Source organism: Xenopus laevis, chromosome 6S (genome assembly GCF_017654675.1).
Source record: "Xenopus laevis strain J_2021 chromosome 6S, Xenopus_laevis_v10.1, whole genome shotgun sequence".
NCBI lineage: Eukaryota > Metazoa > Chordata > Amphibia > Anura > Pipidae > Xenopus > Xenopus laevis.
In genome coordinates, this window is record NC_054382.1 from 47429249 (window position 1) to 47449429 (window position 20181).

The 20181-nt window shown below is 37.8% G+C and overlaps 1 protein-coding gene across 1 annotated transcript in view; it reads left to right on the plus strand.

The window, feature by feature from the left end:
* The window catches only part of LOC108705264 (transmembrane channel-like protein 2), a 58803-nt gene that overhangs the window by 12116 nt on the left and 26506 nt on the right, over positions 1-20181 (plus strand). The window contains exons 4-12 of the mRNA XM_041567559.1: positions 6164-6245; positions 7370-7476; positions 10172-10270; positions 10888-11030; positions 12024-12171; positions 15345-15533; positions 16641-16820; positions 18221-18376; positions 18641-18769. Of these exons, the coding sequence (XP_041423493.1) occupies positions 6164-6245; positions 7370-7476; positions 10172-10270; positions 10888-11030; positions 12024-12171; positions 15345-15533; positions 16641-16820; positions 18221-18376; positions 18641-18769 (1233 nt within the window). The remainder of the gene's footprint in view (positions 1-6163; positions 6246-7369; positions 7477-10171; positions 10271-10887; positions 11031-12023; positions 12172-15344; positions 15534-16640; positions 16821-18220; positions 18377-18640; positions 18770-20181) is intronic.

The following is a 20181-nucleotide window of genomic DNA, read 5'->3' on the forward strand; positions in this document are numbered from 1 at the left end:
ATAGCTTTCATCAACCCTATACACAATGGCTTCTGCCATCTTCATTCCACTGAAACTGCTCTAACACAACTCACTGATGACCTTCTGACTGCAAAAGCCAAACAAATCAATTCTCAAAATGTTACTTGCTTTATCGACAGCCTTTGATAGCACTGATCACACTTTCAGTCTTTTCAATCTCTCAACCTTTGTGTTCACTGTTCAGCCTTTTCCTTCATAAATACTATTGGCTGATTGTTTGCTGTGGGTTACTGCTCCTGGGCAAACGTAATGCCTTATATTATATAACCCCAAAAAGGGGTTGTCTCTCTAACATCGCACTTCACATTTCTGCCCCCTACTTTTCTGCAATACCCTTCCCATTTCTTTCATACTTTCAGGTCTCAGTTCTTTAGCATAAAGCATTAAACATATGTCTTTAGGAAAGCTTACCCCAATGTCACTTAGCTCTCTATCCACTTATTCTTCATGATACATTTTAAGGCACATGCACCTTCTAAAGTGCAGTACTCTTCACCTTGACCTGAAAGGCAGGATGCAGAGTGCAAAAAAGGGCACCATCGTCCATGTTTTTGCTCTGCACTCTGCCTTCCTGTTAAGATGAATTGGTGCAGGTCTCTGTACTCACCAGAAACATTTGGTAACACTGTATTCATGAGGGGTGGGGGGAGACATTTAGGCATCCTGTACCCTAACTTGCATGTCAACCAAATGTCTGCTGTATAGCAGGTGCTTATGCCAGGACTGGCCTGCTTTCACTGGTGATCTACATGTCACACCACGTGTTTAACAAGCAAAAGGTGCAAAGTGCAGCCAACACAATGAGGATTACTCTGGTCATAAAGTATATCATATCCCTTGTCCTTAAAGATTCTAAGCTATAATGATCAGTATTCTCTTGAACTTCTGTATCATTGTATATTGCTAAGTAATCTTTATGCTTTGTTGTATATACTGTTCACGTCATATTAATAGTAATGTGCAAATAGTTCTTTGCAGCGATTCTACACCTATAAACTGAGCTATAGACGAGACAGTTCCTATTCAACAGAATAAAAAGTTACTGCCAACTATTTTAGGAGCTGTGACAGTTTTCAGTGTCAAAATATTTTGCTAGACACCCTGTAAATTACTCTAGTGAGTTTATTTTTCATATGCGAATGGATGAACCCCTAGAAATCAGGTCCATGCATTATGCCTTGCTTCTCCACCAGAAATAACAGAATTTTAAAGCTTGTAACATTGTGTCTCTGTTGAGATCAATTCATGAAGATTTCATTATGAGATCATTCTTTCTATTTATCTTTTTTTTTACCAGTTATATTGCAAGCATTCTCATTTATGCCTGTCTGTGAACTCTTTCTATGTACAGTGCCTCTTCCCAGTATACAGGTTTTGTATTTTGTGTATGCTGTCATAGTTTTTGACAATATTCACCTACAGTTTGACTCCCAAATCTGTTCTTTCATGAATATAAATTTGCTAAAAAAATATCACATGCAGTAATATATTTGTATAATTGTGGGAATTAATATTAATATACAAATGCAGATGCCACTTCCACAGTATCTATTTTTTTTAAGTGTTTTTGACTGTAAAAAAAATATTGACTTTTAATGTGTCACGATCGGCACCCTAAATCCAGAACAAGTGCTAGGCCGCCTTTCACTTCGGGAGGAGCCCTCCGCTAATCAGATGCCGCCAGGTCTTACTAAGAGAGGAGCCAAGCAAGAATTCTGAACAAGCAAAGTGGCACGATTGTTTAACCAAGGATTTAGGATGGAAGGCAACACAACCCAGGAGGATCAAACGGAATAGCGTGGTCAGACAGGCTGGGTCGGTACAGGGGTTCACAGGATAGTTGGACAGGCTAGGATAAGGATTGAAGCGTTCAGAATAGTCAGGCAGGCAGGCAAAGATCAGGATTGGAGAATTTGGAATAGTTAGGCAGGCAAGGGTTTAGGATTGCAGAGTTCAGAATAGTCAGGCAGGCAAGCAAGGGTCAATACCAGTATAAACAAGCAGGATTCACAAGGAATAAGCACCCAGGAACTAAACAAGTTAGACCTAACAACGGGCAACTTATTCAAATCCAAAGTCTCTTTAAATACCTTTGAATTTCACACCAATGACGTCATCACGCCAGCGCGTAAAAGCAGGAAGTGCACGTCACCAACAAAGACAAAAGGAAGCATGCGGCAGGCGTCCCTGCTGGCCACTAGACCACCAGGGTAAGTGATCCTTACAGTATGGATATAGGGATCTTTCCTTGATATCTGAAAAAAAAAACTATTTCAAATTAATGAATTAACACAATAAATTTTTTTCCCATGAATATGGATTTATGCAGCCTTGTTTCTTAATCATATTAACAAAAATTTGCGTTATTTGTTAAAAATGGACTCTATGGGTGTGAAGTGTGGCTTTGCCACACTTCACACCACTTTACCAGCTGCAAATTCGCTATCACTACACTAGTTCACTAAAAGTTCACTAGAGTTAATTTCTCAGTGTGGGCATTTCATGGCGAACTTTTACTAACGTACGTTTCTGCCTAGGAAAACTTGGTTAGTACACTTGCGCTTAGATCAATTTGAATAGGGCGGGTACATATAGGACATATATATATCTTTATTAGAGATGTTGGTGCAAATGCTTGAAGTGGCCACTTATTATTAAAAATATTAAAGGAAGCAAAATAAAGACAAAAGAGATCCTATAATGACATGAGCCCTGAAGTATTGAAGCGTTTACATTATAAGTAATATGCAGTCAATGATGTAATAAATTAGCAAAACTTTAATGGTTGCTTGGTATTTAATCACTGCCTAACATACATTTGAAAGGGAAGTCAATATCCATGCAATCAGTGTACTCAGTATTTATTTTAAGTTATATAACCGGTAGGGTAATTTTTGAAGAATGTGGAAGGCTTCTGTGTAAGGAAATATAAATCATAATAACACCTGATCATAACTAAAACAAATACATAATAAAAATGCATTTAAAATATCTTCTATTTTCATCCACCAAAAATATGTTTTGCCATCACTACTCTTTAAACAACATATGAAATAAGAAATATCAAGTTTTGCTGAAGTAGTAGCCTCAAGAACTATTTTCCAGGGCCAGAAATGGAGAAATCATTATTCATTGATGATGTCACAAATCTATGTCCCGTGTTCTAAACAAGGTCCGAATGATCAGATCCAATACAGCCCAATTTGGGTGACTTTAGAAACATGCTATATTTTCTATGTAGTTAAAGTAAAAAGCTTAAACAAATATGGTAATATGTTTACAAGATTGGCCAGTTAATAGATCCACTATGAAGGTTTATTATTGACAGCCTAACTGTTTGGGGCATTAGTTATAGATTATTTTTCAGTTCACTAGAAATCATTTAAATGCAAAACTTGGAAAAGACATATTGCATGGTGCCAATGCATGAAAATGCCCTGCAAGTTTCTGTATGTTTTAAATCTATATATAATTTGACATGGTATGCAATATAGCCACATTTTTTAAAGTAAATCAGTACCATTTCAGACAACTTTGCAAAATTCAATTTCATTAATTATGAATTGTTTAATAATAAACTGTTGCATTCATTAACTTATGCTGATAGCTTTCTGTTTGATGTCTTAGCAAATCAATTTATCTTCTTCATTTATGTACATCTGTTAGTTGTTAATGTCAGGCAGCTTTACAGTCTGATACTGTAAGAGCAGTAATGGCATACAATTACAACTAACGGGCATTAGGTCATTGCTTACTCTCTGTTCTGTGTGTGCTTGGGGCATGAGTACCACCATTATTCAAATAACAATGCAGCAAGTGAATCACCCTAATCTTCATCCCTTTTCACTTGGAACACCAGTACCTGATGGGGTAAAATGAGGTGTAACTTTAGAAATAACGTTTTTTTTAATTTAATTTATATATAATATACAATTACCTTGCAATGGTATGAGTTTGTGCAATAGAACATAAACAAGCTGCTGTATAGCCATGGGGGCAGCAATTCAAGCTGGAAAATGAGAAAAGGCACAGGTTAGATAGCATATAACAGATAAGCTCTGTCATAAAATACAGTGTTATCCTACAGAGCTAATTTTGTAGGGGTTGGGGTGAAAGATACAGTCTCCAGCATTTACGGGGGAGGAAAGTTTACCACCACAGGGATAGAGGCTCCTGTACTTGGCTTTCGGTGTATGTCTACAACTGATGTAGAACACGTGTCGGCACCCTGGTATGTTATGCTCCCAAAAGGGTCAGTGCCCCTGTGAAGGAGTCTGTGTGCGTCTTATAGCTTTTCCACATCATCTTTTCATTCCTATGAGATCGCTGTGCTCAGAAGACTTTTCACAGATCCCTTGGGCTACTACCTGTAGGTGTAATAGGAATGGAAGCAGAGCCTTGATTTAAACCTTGAAGCAAACGGACTCCAGCACAGGGGCAATGACCCTAAAGCAAGTATTGTAACAGCAGCCACTTTAAAGGTGTGTAGCCATGAGGTTGGGGTGAGCTTTCTGCATAAAAAGCAAACATTAAAAGTAGTGCATCAAAGTTTTTACATTTACTCAACAAATTTTTCAGCAGAAACATACATTGTTATTTCTAATATTATACTGAACCTTTTAGGCTGGGGTAATATTGTGACTGATGTTGCTGCTGTGTCAAGCCACTGGAGGAATTTCTACTTGTACATACAATTTTACATGTGAACGGTGTGTGTCAAGCATTAAGGGATGGCCTGAATGAAAAAGTTTGAATACCTCTGTTTTATGAGGTAGTGAGCATCAGGTACTGTTGCTACCTTTTTGAAAAACATATCTACGGTATATTTTTATCTTGATGCTCTATTAATAACTTTGGCATAAAGCATTATTTTTACCAGCAACCAAAGGGCCAGGTGGGTTTGGGGGGGCATTGCCATATGGAAAAAGTATTGAATATGGTACAGCCGTATCTTGTATATACTCCCAATGGCTGCCCTGCTTAAAGATTCAGATTGGTCTAGTTAATTTATGCATAGTTTTTTGAGCAGGTCTGTGCCCCAGGTCTTTTCAACTGCAGATGCTAGTTTAGACAGTTTTAGACTTCTAACACCAAGCTTTCCGCTCAAGAACTCTCTTTGAATGTCATTTTCAGCACCCCTAACTGCCTGAACTTTCTAGTTTAAATTATCCACATGACATTTTTACTGTAAGTCATGTAGACTATGGCCCGCCTTTAGCCTCCCCAAACAAAAAAGTCAACCTCTGCCTATGAAATAGACCTACGTTGGGCGATGTGAATAGGGGGTGATTTTAAATATTTGAAATCCACACCAAGCACATTGACATCAGACGCAACGCGGGCATCAAAACCCAGAAGCAAGACGCATCAGAAGCAGAGGTAGAGGAGGATGAGGAGGCGGTGGCAATCCTAGTAATTTTAAGAGCTGAATTTCTGGGAGGGGGTACTGCCTTAGGTGCAGCAGAGGGCTGGCAGCAAAATAGCTTTGTTGAGATACAGACTTGATTTTCGTAGAATATGAATGTACTGACCATGTCAAAGACTGATTGTCAAATGACATGGCGGAAGTATTGATAGGGCACACACATGCCATAGGCTGACACATTTTTGGATTTAAAGGAACTGTTCAATGTAAAAACTGACTGAACAGTTATGTCCCAGGTGGCCCCCCTTCAAGTCACTGACAAACTAAGAGTTTAGAAAGCTGCAAAGGAGGAAGCAGTGTTCTGGCTATTATGTTGGACATTTGTTCACTCCAAACTATATAGATTTCCTTTTTGGTTAACTAAATATATTAGAAACATTTTTTTATTTTGCACAGCCTATCTATTTACCCAGTTTTTATTTTTACACTGACCTGTTCTTTTAGTAGACACACATGCATAGATGACAATGCAGTTCATTTAGAACTTCTCCAGACAGTAGGCTTTTGAACAAATCTTTTTAATGTCTAATCTGCAAGGCAGTGAAGAGGGCACTCTAGATACTCTGAAATTGAAAGTGTATATAGTACACTAAACAATTTTTACAAATTTGAAGATAGGGTATAATAGAGTATGTTTCCATTTATATTCCATTTCAAGTTATTTGATAAAATAATATTGCCAAATGTATTTATTTTAACACATTTTGTTTTTTCCAGAAATGGATCAAATTTAAAAGGGATTTTGAAAATTTTAAAACAGCCTGTATACCCTGGGAGATGAAAATTAAAGAAGTGGAAAGTAAGTGGCAAATACAGTATAATATGATGTTTTTAAGGTGTGTCATACAGTTCACACCAGTTTTAGTAACTGATAGCAACAAATCAACAGGGAATGCTGACTGGCATCTGTTTCAAAGCAAACATCTTATTGCAATGGCACATTCACATCAGACATGACTTTTCATGTTGCATCACATCATAGTTACCTTAGTAATGTTATTTTGTTTCTCATTAATAGCCAGTAAAATGCACACTCAAGGTACAGTTTCTTCCACTCTGCTAGAATGGTTTGTTAGCAGATTCAAGAATGTAACTAGAAACGCAGGTCAAAATCTAAACCTAAGAGCTGTCTCTTTCCTATTTTGTGCCAAAAGTAAAAGAGCAGGATTGCATTAAGTCAGAGAACACCAGTTTACCTGAAGAGACAGCAATACAAGATGATTACTGTAAGCTGAACTCTGCATGGTTTCAGGCCAAACAATCTTAGCGGATTTCTTTAAAAGGGTCAGCAGTTGCTTAGATAGTATTTATTATGTTGTTTGACACAGTGGAAATATACCGTATATGCTGGTGATGCTAAATATTTTAAGCAAAAACAATGTAGAATGCTGTGATACAGTAAATGAGAAATAACTGGCATTATGACTTATCGAAAACAATATAATACATTTTGTGAATGAAAATAGGCTTTTGTTATTTAGAAACGAAGGGCATTTTAGTAGCCTTCCATGTCTAGCTTTGCAGTTCCTAATATTGTGCCATGTAAGCTTAACCAAAGTATACCAATGCTAGAGCAATGACCTATATGGAGATTTCCTGTGTTTTGTCACCTGTGTCATTTAATTTGGCAGGACCCAGCAGGTGCATTTGCAGGTCAGGCTAATATCTCACGGACATGCTCACTGCTGCAAACGCAGCCTGATCTGCAAAGTAATCTGACATTTTCAGTCTGGTAAAAACACAGACTGAAAAATTATGGGAATCTACCTGTCCCTTTGCCATAAAATATTGATAAAGTACCCAGGAAAAAAAGTGTAACATGGTCTATGAAGTGAATTTCTATTTCTTATGTGTGCTTTGTTCTACTACCCTTAAGTACATAGAAACCAACAATGTTGTTCTCTTTATTTCAATATTTTAAAGGTCATTTTGGTTCATCTGTTGCCTCATACTTTATTTTCTTGAGATGGATGTACGGGGTGAATCTGGTGCTCTTTGGCCTAATCTTTGGACTTGTTGTAATACCAGAGGTAAACATTTTTTTTCTGATTCCTGATAATCAAGCAACAATGTTGTCTCTAAACTGAATCCCCTTTGCTAAATGCAAGGGTACTGGGAATTTCTATTTTGATGGCAGCGTCTCCACCGGGTGGGATCCGGGGATACACCTACAGATGGCCCCACAAGGAAACAATAATTAAACACAACGTTGCCGTAAAACAGACAAAACTTTATTTATTTGGCAAAAAAGCGAGTGAAAAGAAAAATACAATCCTTTATCAATAATACACCTGCCCTGGGGATCCTGTGTGGTAGTCCACCATGGCACAGCCCTTGTCAGACAAAGTCCCACACTCCAATATGGATGGATGAAGAGTTGAAGACAGTCACAGTCCCTTTCCCCCAAGAGCTCTTGACTTTCCCCAGGTAGCGCTACCTGCCCAAACACCTCTCCAGATGGACAGAGGTAGATGCTCCCACATAGCAGACAAATGGACAATACCTGTCCTTACACTGGGGACACACGCTGGAGCCTTTCCATGCTTTCCCTTAGGGAGAAACTCACTGGGGCTCACACAGAACTGGAACAGACATCCACAGTGTCTCCACATCTTCAAGCCGGGCTTTCAAGCTAGCTAAGCTGAGCACTCGAATATTGCTTAAATATTCAGGGCACAGCTCCCATCAATATCTGAAGTGTGAGCACAACAAAGCCCGCTTTACTGGCACCCATCCACAGACAGCTTCTGTCACAGTCTCTTCCCTGCCTCCATGCTCTAAACCTTCCATGGTTGAGCTCACCGGGCTTGGGACCCTGTACTCCAAGCTTTCCACAGGCCTCTTAAATTCCTCAGGCCCCCTCTGTACATCTTTGGTACAGTTCATACACTCCCAGCTGGGGTGAAAATGTAAAGAAGGAACTGAGCACATAGCAGCTCAGCTTTTTATACTTGTTGCAGAAAAGTGATACCTTCTGGCCAAATCTGGAATCTGCCAGGGCTCACTGCACATGTGATCAAAGTACTCACTCCCCCTCCCAGATCCAACACTTAGCTGGCCACAACAGGGGATTTCATATTTCAGATCATATGGGAACTTAACCCTATGGCTCCCTACAAACACGTGCAATTTAATGCCAGCAGACACCTTTTCACACACATAAGGGGCCATTTACTTCTGCTCTTCTTGCATGAGCACTAAGGGGCCCAAAAGTGCACCCCCCCAAGTGCTTATTCATTTTGGACTTGCTCTGCACCTCATTCCGATTTAAAAATCACATCATCTGTAAGACATGCAATTTAGGGTTTGGATTGGGAACAAGAAGAGGGGGATGCCTACATGCCTCCACCCACCCAACTGCAAGCAGTGCTGTAGTCCTGGTATAAAAGCAAGTCTATTTTCTCCCTCTTAGGACATAAATTTTAAATTTTAAATTATACCAATAATTAATTGCTCACATTCCACTCTGCAAGCACACATTTTTGAAGCTTAGCACATACTGTAGATCATCTTTGCATGCATGATTTAAAAAGTGAGCACATAGGAGGTAAACTGGTTTGCACACCTCTTATTTCATGTAACAATGAAGAAACGGGTATGGGACCAGTTATCCAGTATGCTTGAGAACTGGGGTTTTCCAGTTAAGGGATCTTTCTGTAATTTGGATCACCATGCATTAAGGGGGATAATTATTCAAACGCATTTTTTTCTGGTCAAAATAAAATAAGAGTTAAAATAAACTTGAAAAATTCTAGTTCTTTAAAAAAACACGAACTCAACAAAATTTTGACTGTGAGTTAGGTCAACTTTGTTTCTGTTACAATATGAGAAAAAAACAAGTTTTAGTAAATAACCCTCTGAGTCTACGCAAATTTAATTCAAACATTGAGGGGGTTCTTTACTAAAACTTGCATTTTTCTCATATTTTACAAGAAACAAACTCAACCTAATTCACATCCACAAATATGGCTTATTTACTAATATTTCAGGTTAAAAAATAATTTATTTTAATTTTTTTAAGTTTACAAATAAAAAAGTTAGAGTTTCAATTCAAATCATATGATTCCATTGAAATACCACTCAAAAAGCTAGACTATATGCAATTTTGAGCAAAAACCAGCTTCAAATACCCCAAAACTCCCAAAATACGCGAAGGTTAAAAACATCTTGAAAGGGACAGCTGCCAGTGACTTTTCCATGAATTCAACAAGTTTTAGATGGAATATTTTTGAATTCAGATTTTAGCAGCTTGGAGGCATAATAAATATTGAACATTTTGAGTTTTTTCTCTAAATATTTGAGTTTTTTCACTAAAAAAACGACTAAAAAATTCTTTTAATAACATGACTAAAAAATTCTAATTTTAATAAGCAATTATTTTTCCTCTAATAATCATTAATTATATCTTAGTTGGGATCATGTACAAGGTACTATTTTATTATTACAGAGAACAAAAAATGAATTATAAAAATTTGAATTACTTGGAATCTATGGGAGACAGTCTTCCCCTAATTTGGAGCTTTCTGGATAACAGGTTTCCAGATAACGGATTATATACCTGTACGAGTGGTTTGAATGCAGGTGTGGATAAGGCAGGTATAATAAGGGTAACCAAAAACAACAAAAAAAGGATCATTGAAAAAGGATTCACCACACATCTGGAATAAAATCACTTCTATACTAACATTACTGCCACTTTAAAGCATTTCCATTTTTTCAAAGCAGATATTAATGGGCTTGCCATATGGGAGTTTGCCACGAAAGACTGTGCCTAGGAATGAAGAGAATACAGCCATGGATTTTTCGGTGCTTTGGGATTTTGAGGTATATAATTGCAATTTCCATACTGCATCTACATCCTACATACTATTCTACATCTGCATACAGTGATTTATTCTGCCCTAATGCAGGTCCTTTATATCACAAGTGGTATTCCAGACACAGGTGTTTCTAAAGTAGAACTACTGAAGTAACCGATTACTTTGTGTAGGTCTGTATAGTAGTTTTATGATGATAACAGTTCTGTAGCTGGTTTTCTGTAAATGAGTTGCTACAATTCAATATGCACTGTACAGTAGTGATGTACCGGCTGGCCTGATAACACCAGGGCTGGCAGTTTACCGGCAGGTCCGGGTGGGTTCGGACCGATTTCACACCCCCATTTGCGGGTGGTGGGCGGCTCCGGGTTGAGCTCTCCTCGCCTGCCACCTTACACTGCCGGCTTCCGGCTTCCATTTTTATAGACGTGCACCTGCTCACCCCAGCCGTTTTGTGATGTCATCGGTGGGGCGGGACTTTGAATGGAAGCTGGAAGTCGGGCTTGGGCAGTTGAGGGAGGGTCGCACATCACTACTGAACAGTGCTTCTACAGTTTCATCAATTACTTGAGGGATGTTCCAGCACGCATTTTAATTTCATTTGTACAACATCTTGTTTTCCAGGGTTTTGCCGAATATTCTGTCCTGTTTTATGGCTATTACAATAACCAGCGCACAATCGGCTGGTTAAAATTCAGACTGCCATTGTCATATTTTATGGTCGGTGTTGGTGTGTTTGGATATAGCCTGATGGTTGTCATTAGGACGTAAGTACTGTTTAATATCTTTTAAAAGAGAAGTAGAGCCTTATGGCTAGAAATGCTATTTTATATACTAAACTTTCTGTACCATCCCAGAGGTTTAGAAGTCCTTTAATAGTAATAATACAAAGCAAATCACATCTTTGATCTTGTTAGGCCATTTTTGCAAGCCAGTGGCACAGCACAGGGACAGTATTACACATTTCCACTGTATTTTGGATTTTTAAATTAGATTTATACTGTGTATTGTGGCTTTGTCCCAAAGCTTGGCTAACTGACATCAGTCCAATTAAATAAGCAGAACAGAAAATTGTACAAAGTATTGCGGCAAGCTCGATAATATGCGAAGGCTCAAAATAAAGCATACTACTGCAAATAAATAAAAAACTTAAATGTAGTGCTAATTACGTAAAGGAGACCTGTCACAATAATGAATCATTCAATATCCTTATTGATCTACATTAATTTACACTTTACAAAGTATTTAAATATTGTTTCCTTTAGTCTTGGAATTCATAGAAAGCAACACTTTACAAAGTATTTAAATATTGTTTCCTTTAGTCTTGGAATTCATAGAAAGCAGACAGGCACTATTTTGTGGACACTACTTTCACCCCAAAATCTTGTGTATGAGCCAGAGTGAGGGACCTAATGCCCATGCACAGGCTACACAATTATAAGCAGTGAGAAAAGCAGGCGAATGTGATGTCGGCAGTGACATCAATGAAGTACAGAATGGAAAGTAATTGCTATGAGGCAGGGAAGGTAATATATGATTGACAGCTGAGATTTCAAAATAGGTTTTAAACCGGTTATGTACTGTATGTTTAAATTAAAAAAAAATGTGGGTTTTATGTTTATTTGAAAAGGACTTTCATTAAATTGCTTTTTATTTGGGTTGTTGGGTTCAGTGTACTCTTCTTGTGCATTGGGTTAATAAAGGCAGGTGTACGAAATAATGTTTTCTAGTCTAACAATATTTTCATAATTTTATCTCAGCATGGCAGGCAATGCCAATGAAAACACAAGTGATGGGGATGATGGAAATTTCAATTTTAGCTTTAAAATGTTCACGAGTTGGGATTATCTGATTGGAAACCCGGAAACTGCAGACAACAAATTTGCATCAATAACAACAAGCTTTAAGGTACACAAATGCACAGGGTAAATGTAAACAACAATAGACCGTAATAGTTGTTAACACATTACACTGTTTTCAGTTGAGTTTTCTACACTGTATAAATGATGTACTAGTGATGAGCAATCAGGGCCGCCATTAGAAATCACGGGGCTCCATACAACAAAATTTTCAGGGGCCCCTGGGCCCTGCCCACCCCAGCTCCCAAGCCCCACCCCAGATCTCGCCCACACCACAGTTAAAAGACCACACAGACATCAGCGCTAAAAAAGGTAAACACACACAAGTTATAAAAAGCTATTGATGGTCAGGGCCCCCTTATAAGTTAAAAAAAACTGTGGCGCCAGGGCCCTCCATAAAAGTTTGTTTTTTTAAAAGACATTGGTGCCAGGGCCCCCCTTACAAGTAAAAAGAGAATATTTTTTAAAAAAACATTGGTGGCAGGGGGTCTATAGAGTGTTACAATAATACATTGGTGGCCAGGGGATTAAAAAAAAACACACATTGGTGTTCAGTAGAATTGAACTCGTGGCTTCAGGACTTCAACTTCGCCTCCTTTTGAGACTTCGGGACTTTTCGCTGCTTCATGACTTCAATTTTGGATGTTTTTATGACTTCTGAGCTTTTCACTGCTTCAGGACTTTAATTTCGGTTGTTTTCGTGACTTTGGATCTTTTCACTGCTTTCGGACTTCAGCTTCGGCTATTTTCATGGCTTCGGGTCTTTCCAGCTTTTTCAGCGGTTCAGGACTTGGGAAGGACAGCACAGCTTCGGCGATGTCAAGGGGGGCCTGGCTCTTTCGGAAATCTTAGCATTGTTGGGCCCCCCTTCAGGCCTGGGCCTGGAACACTTATATCCCCTCTATGGCCCCTGATGGCAGTCCTGTGAGGAATACTGGCTTGGGATGGGAGAACTTTTTCACCTTGTTTCACTGTGAAAATGTCCCCATAGACTTGTATGGTGTCGCGCGTCAAAAAAAAATGATGCGCATCAAAAAAAAATTGCCACACTTCAAAAAAATTGTGACGCCCATAGACTTTAATGGGCGTCTGCAACATTTCGCCAGCTGCAAATTTTTGGCGAAACTAAACAGGTCAAATTCGCCCAAGCCTAATACTGGCATGTTTTTCTTCAAAAAGAATCATGAAAAATCATGAAACTGACACAGAAATCAACAAAATGTCAGCATTTTGCCAAAATGCTTTGGAGTCAATGGGAAGGTGAAATTACATTGTGGTTAAGGAATTTTCAGCTCTGCAATAACTTTCCACTATGTTGCCACAGTTCTACATAGAAAAAGTCTCCCATGTTGCCAATTTTTCCAAACACAGCACTCTGACAGTTTCTTAGATAAACAAGCAAAGTTGTCTCATGCCATACACACAGCACTGTCTAGATACCAAAAATGAGAGTTTTAATTCTCCCATAAGGCATCATGGATGGAGACATGCAAATCACTCCTTTATGTCCCTTTGGCCAACTATGCATCCAGAACCGCTGGTTTGTAGCACAGATACAGCCTAGTGGTTCAGAGCCATATATCCAAACTTGCAGACAGCCTATTTCGATCTTGTTAGATCTCATCAGTGCAAGATACTGGAACATGGGTTTCCATAAGGCATCATGGGCAGAGACATGCAAATCACTCCTTTATGTCCCTTTCGCCAACTATGCATCCAGAATGTATGCTCCTTTCAGTCCTTCTCACCCTAACCAGGTTCGTTTTTCCATTTTGCTTTGGATATATGGCTCTGAACCACTAGGTTGTATCTATGCTATAAACCAGTGATTCTGGATGCATAGTTGAATTAAAACTCTCATTTTTGGTATCTAGGCAGTGATGTGTGTGTGGCATGAGACAAGTAAATACATTCTGATTTGAGAATGCTTCACTTTGCATGTAATTGTTTGTGAAGGGCTTTTTGGCTCCTTTCAGTCCTTCTCAACCTAACCAGGTACGGTTTTCCATTTGGATAAAGAAGTTAAGGCTGAGGAGGACTCCAATCCAGTTTGTTGATAGGGTATGCAAGGGGAACATAATAATTACAATAAAGTTTTTCTGTGTTTTTTTGCTGAAGCAAAACACTGCATTTTGTAGGGACTAAAAAAGAACACATGTCAAAACTCTGGAGCAAATTCCTGAAAGTTTTTGTTGCTGGCAAAACCACAGATTTTCCTGTAAACCTGTACACATAGGAGAATCAAGGACTCATTAATACTATGCATGCTAAAATGTATGAATGGCAACCAATCAGAAATGATCTATGAACAATAAACCACAAGTTACAAAATAAAAGTAAAGATTTAATTGATTTGGCTGCTATGCAGGGGAGTTGAGAAACTTGCCTCAGATGGCAGTGCCCGCTAGTTACCAGGGGCAGCAAAAATGCAATTTCTGGTAATTTTCGTTTGAATTAAATACAATTTTTCGTTTTTAATTTTAGTGCATATTTCATTTTACACTTCTTGTTTAGGGGTAAATTTACTAACCTCCGAAAATTCACCAGCGACGGCTTCGCTCACAGCGCAACAATTTGGCAGGTGTAGATTCGCCAGGACAATGTTAATTCACTTAAATCCTAAATTGCGTCCAGGACGCCGAACGCTGGCGAAATATAGTTATTTGGGACTATTTCAACAATTTTTTGAGGAAATCCTATTTATTCACTTTGCCTGGTCTGAGGCGACGAAGGCATATATGGAGCAAGTAAGGTTCAGTAAAATCCGCATCTTAGTGAATTTGCGTAGTTACGTCCGTTCTACAGAGCACAAATTTGCGAGGCATTAGGGAGCGAAGTACCACTAGAATCTATCTCCTTCGCTAGCGAAGTTACGCCGGTGACTGTTAGTAAATCAGCGAAGTACCAAAATGACGTCCCGCTAGTGAATTTTCGCCCGCGTTAGTCACTTTGCCCTTTAGTAAATTTGCCCCTTAGAGAGAGAGTATATAAAGCATGTACTAATTTTAAATTAAAGTAGAACAAAAAACTTTATTTTTACCCTTTGATTAAAACACAACCTAAAAACAAAATCTGACATGGCAAATGTCTGCTTTCATGTTATGATAGATTACACATACAATAGATACGGAGAAAACTTATTTACAATAATGCTTACTTAAATAAGTAAAGGGCTTTGTATTTGTTTAAAAATTGTATTCTAGTTTTGGTTCTGTCTTTCAGGAATCAATTGTAGATGAGGAAGAAAGCAACAAAGATGAAAACATCCATCTTACTAGATTCCTTCGGGTTCTGGCCAATGTAATGATAACGTGCTGCTTGTGTGGGAGTGGTTATCTCATCTACTTTGTGGTGAAACGCTCACAGACATTTTCCAAAATGCAAAATGTTGGATGGTATGAAAGAAACGAGGTATTTTGGAAGGACAGATTTAAATAACAGAATTCATCTTCACATATTTGATCAGCTATGTATGGGCTTTACTATGCAGAAAGCTGTATAAAGCATCTACAGCAAATGCTTGTTTTGCCTCAAAATATCTTCTTTTTCACAACAAAACACGCAAACTATTTTCCATTCATGGTTGACTTGCTATGTGTTTGCAAAACATACATTATATTAACTATGCTTGACTGATAATTCCTCTTACATCTGTAAGCAGGTTTAAGTAATCCACCAACTATAACATTTTAATGTTACAGGCAAAATGCCTTCAGCAAATTCATGAAGACTACATTGCCTTGCATACGTCTGGGACCAAAATTTTGGCTAAGTATGCAAGGATTACAGTAAATTATAAAGAAGGTGTCCAGTGCTTTGGCATGCAGGCATCATTTATAGAATTTGAGCGTATACATAATCCATGTAGGCAATTATGTAAGTTGAGTTGTTTTAGGTTACTGTAGGAGATGCTAATACCTGCCAGGGGGATGGAATGGGGTAAACCAAATTCTTGAAGTAAAAGAAACATACAAGAATTAAGGATAAAAGGCACTGCAATGGCTCTTCGTAATACTAATGGTTGTTATAATGATAGGCAACAGCCTATACTTGATATCATATCTAATATAAAGCCTGAATACATCAAAACATAGTTTATGAGCCACTAAACAGAACATACTTTTTAAAAATATTTTATTTGTGTAATACATATCTTTCACTGCCTCATGTTGTGGTTTTAGTCTTGCCTAGGCCGCCATAGTTTAAGGTTAGCTTGTCACCACCTTGTCTATTTCTATTGCCTCTTTGGGTCAGTAGCTGGGTGTGCCATCTGCTGTATTTGTAAGGGTCTTTGAGTTGAGTGCAGGTTTTTGAGTGGAGTGGAAATGAGAGACAGGGTATAAAAGGGCAGAAAGCACGGCAGTTTGCTCCCATTTGTATTGTGTTTTGCACCCTGCCCTGCACTTTAGAAATGAGGCCCTTGACCTTTTTTTATTTTAGTTTTTTACTGTTTTCTTACATGTTTCTCATCAAGTTGATTTAAGAGGTTGAGAGTTTAACTTTCTTGTCATTTTGTAGGTTGAAATTGTGATGTCCTTGCTGGGAATGTTTTGCCCGCCATTGTTCGAAACAATTGCAAATTTAGAAGATTATCACCCACGTGTGGCACTTAAGTGGCAACTGGGAAGAATCTTTGCTCTGTTCCTTGGTAATCTATACACTTTTCTACTTGCTTTGATGGATGATGTCAATGAAAAGGTATGAAGAAAGTGTGTTTTAGCTTGTAAAGATATTGAAAATATTAATAAACATGGTTATTTGCAGAAATTATTTAAGGAAATTTACCTTTATGTGACTGCTTCTCATTAATTTCAGAGTAAGAGTTCATTTAAAGAGGCATAATCTCATTAATGCATATTCTGTCTTTTTGAAGCTTTCATGTTAATTGTATTTTCCACTGTTCCTGTGTTATGAGCTACAGTATTTAGTCACTAGTTGTTACTTAATTTTTCCTGTATAGCCTCCTTTTATTTACATAGAGGATAGAGCGTTAATGTGTATATGTGTGGGCTCCGAATAATCATCCCAACAATTTTCGTGGCAATCGATCCTTTAGTTGATTGGATTGGACAGGTTACAAAATTTCTGCCAGACAACAAAAATCTTTGCATGTATTGCCTATCTGATGGCCATCAGTACTTGATCTTAATGTCAGTTTAATATAGTTGCATTAAAATGTACAATCAATATCTGAATGTTCGCTGTACAACAGATAAAATGCATTCCTGTGCAGGTAGTGTGCCCATACAGCCCAATCCATTCAACATTAGATTCATCCCATTTGTTTGTTTGTTTTTTTTATAAACTCTGCATGACAACTATAATATAATTTCCTTTAGTTGTTAAAATGCAATGGCATATTTTGGGTATATTGTGTTGTCAAAATGCCAGAAATTGTTCTCCCATGAAGAGACAGCACAGTCCATTCTATTTAACTCTTACCTGAAGATGAGCATGGCAACATTATAACACAATACCAATGCTGGGAACTTCATGGATTTATTATAGGGACAACAGAGATTATTTTAGACTGGGTAGTGGGGCATATAAAATACGGAGCAGGTATGGGACCTGTTATCCACAATGCTTGGGACCTGGGGTTTTCTGGATAGGGGTCTTTCTATGATTTGGAACTCCCTACCTTAAATTTGCTAAAAATAATTTAAAAATGTAATAACCCCAATAGGCAGGTTTTGCCTCCAATAATATTAATTATATCTTAGCCAGATCAAGTACAAGGTTCTGTTTATTTTTATAGAAAAAAAAGAAACCCTGTTATTTTTTTATTAAAATGGAGTCTATGGGAGATTTGGTCAGAACCTGCAAATGACAGAAATGGCTTTCGATTAAAATAATATTTACAAACAACTTTAAAATAATTGAAATTTTGTAATCAGTCTATATAGGAAATTTGCTTTCATTATGCAAATGTTAACTTTAAACCCTTTTATTGTAATAACTATAGCATGGAACTTTATGTAAACTGATTAAGGGAACACATACCAGCAGAAGAAAATGTATGAATGAACTGCACATTGCACATGCAAATGTATTATGTGTAAATGAACAACCCCTGGATTTTATTTTCTTTATTATAGCTAGCTCAGGAAGATGCAATAAAGAATATTACATACTGGACCTTGTACAACCACTATAACTCTTCTACCTTTCTTAACGATACTGATGCCACCCCACCTCCACTGCATCCAGCTGATGTTCCTCGAGGACCATGCTGGGAAACCAATGTTGGCGTTGTAAGTAGGAAAAAATGTCCAGTGAATGCAGATTTTTTTCACAGCTTTTGGCTTTGGCATGGTTGCACACTCAAAACTGAAATCTACTTACTTGCTTTGTTGTCAGTGTCCCTGCAAGCCTGCACATTCGATGTGCAGGAGAACTGAGGCAGGCTGCTGAGGTATACATTTCGAGAGGAATGATAAATGTCAATTTTTAGTAATTTGGTCTGTATAGATTCTTGCCATTTATGCCATTATTTTTAAACACCCTTTTCCTTTCAGGAATTTGTGAGGCTGACTGTGTCTGACATACTAGTCACATATGTTACTATCCTGGTTGGAGATTTTCTCCGAGCATGCTTTGTACGATTTATGAATTACTGCTGGTGCTGGGATTTGGAAGCTGGATTTGTAAGTTATTTTGTATGTTTTTCTCATTGCTCACCTATTAACAATATATTGACAGCTGAGTAGAAGGCTGTAGTTCAGCTCTAGGGCCTAGACTTCTACAGGCAGTTTCCCCTCATCAAGGTCCTTGGTGCTTGCTTGCTTCCTACCTTCCGAGTTTTCTGATTTTCAATCACTGACTTCCTTTGAGCCAGTTTCACCAGTGAAAGTGTCCTCTTTAGAGTAAGAAGTACATTTCAGCCTGCAGTGCCAGGGCATTATGCTTGGAAAATCTGTCAATTCAGTATGGTTAGTGGACAGTGTCTCTATTAGCTGCACTGAAGCTGCAGTTCAGAATAATATATGAAAAGCCACTAATGAGACTGCCAGGAAATCATAAGTAACATCTTCAGTGGCAATCTTCAGTGGCCACCTCCAGCTAAAACTAAAAACCCTGTAACATGTTGGCATACTAATTAGAATTACAGCTTCACAAAGCTGAGGGTTTCACTGAATTTGGGGGTTATTTATTAGTTATTTATAAGTCAAATTTTTTCTCATTGGCCTTTTAAAGGGGAAAAACACAATTTTGTGGAAAAAAAACCCTAACATTTTTCAAGATTTATTAAACCCAGAGGGTGTTAAAAGTCAGAATAAATGCAAATATCCATTACCACACAAGGATTAAAGGAAAGAATAACGCTGACACAGAACATGCTGTACTTAACGGCTTTATTGACAGATACAATGGAAAAACATTGAAATATGCACTCCATGGAATAGTTACAATAAAACTATGTGACAAGCATAACTAGAATAGAGATATCCGGCAACAACATTGGTAAACCACAGACAAACGGTTAAACTGTGTACCCCTTTACTAACATCCACATCCCAAATAACTATATTTTATGTACTCATTTTAAAACAATATGCAAAATATTTTGAGCTGAAAAAACAAAAATTGATAAAAGTGAAATAAAAAAAAGTCAGAATAAAAAGTACTCCAACTCAGACCTGCCGAGTTCATGTAGAAATCAATGGGAGATGTCCCGAAGATATCCTGATCTGCGCTGGGTCTTGTGGAAAAATCAAAAGATTTTGTGGTTTTTGTCATCAAATTCAAAAAGGTTTCCGTTTTTCAGGCGAAAAATGCGAGAAAAGGGAAAAAATTTGGATTTTGATTAATAACACCCTTTTTGTGTTTGTGTGTGCAATGGGAAAAAATTAATTTAAACCGTTGGGAGTAAAGGTTGTAAAGCACAGAGGCAAAAACATTCTTTGTGCATCACCATTTGCTCACCGTCCCCTCCATTCACGCCTTTATGTGGTTTAAGAATATTTAAATGTTCTTCGTAAAACACAAATTCTAGCCAGCTGGCTTTTTTATCATTCATAAGCAAGCATACACTTTATTGAATAAGCAACAAAAAGTC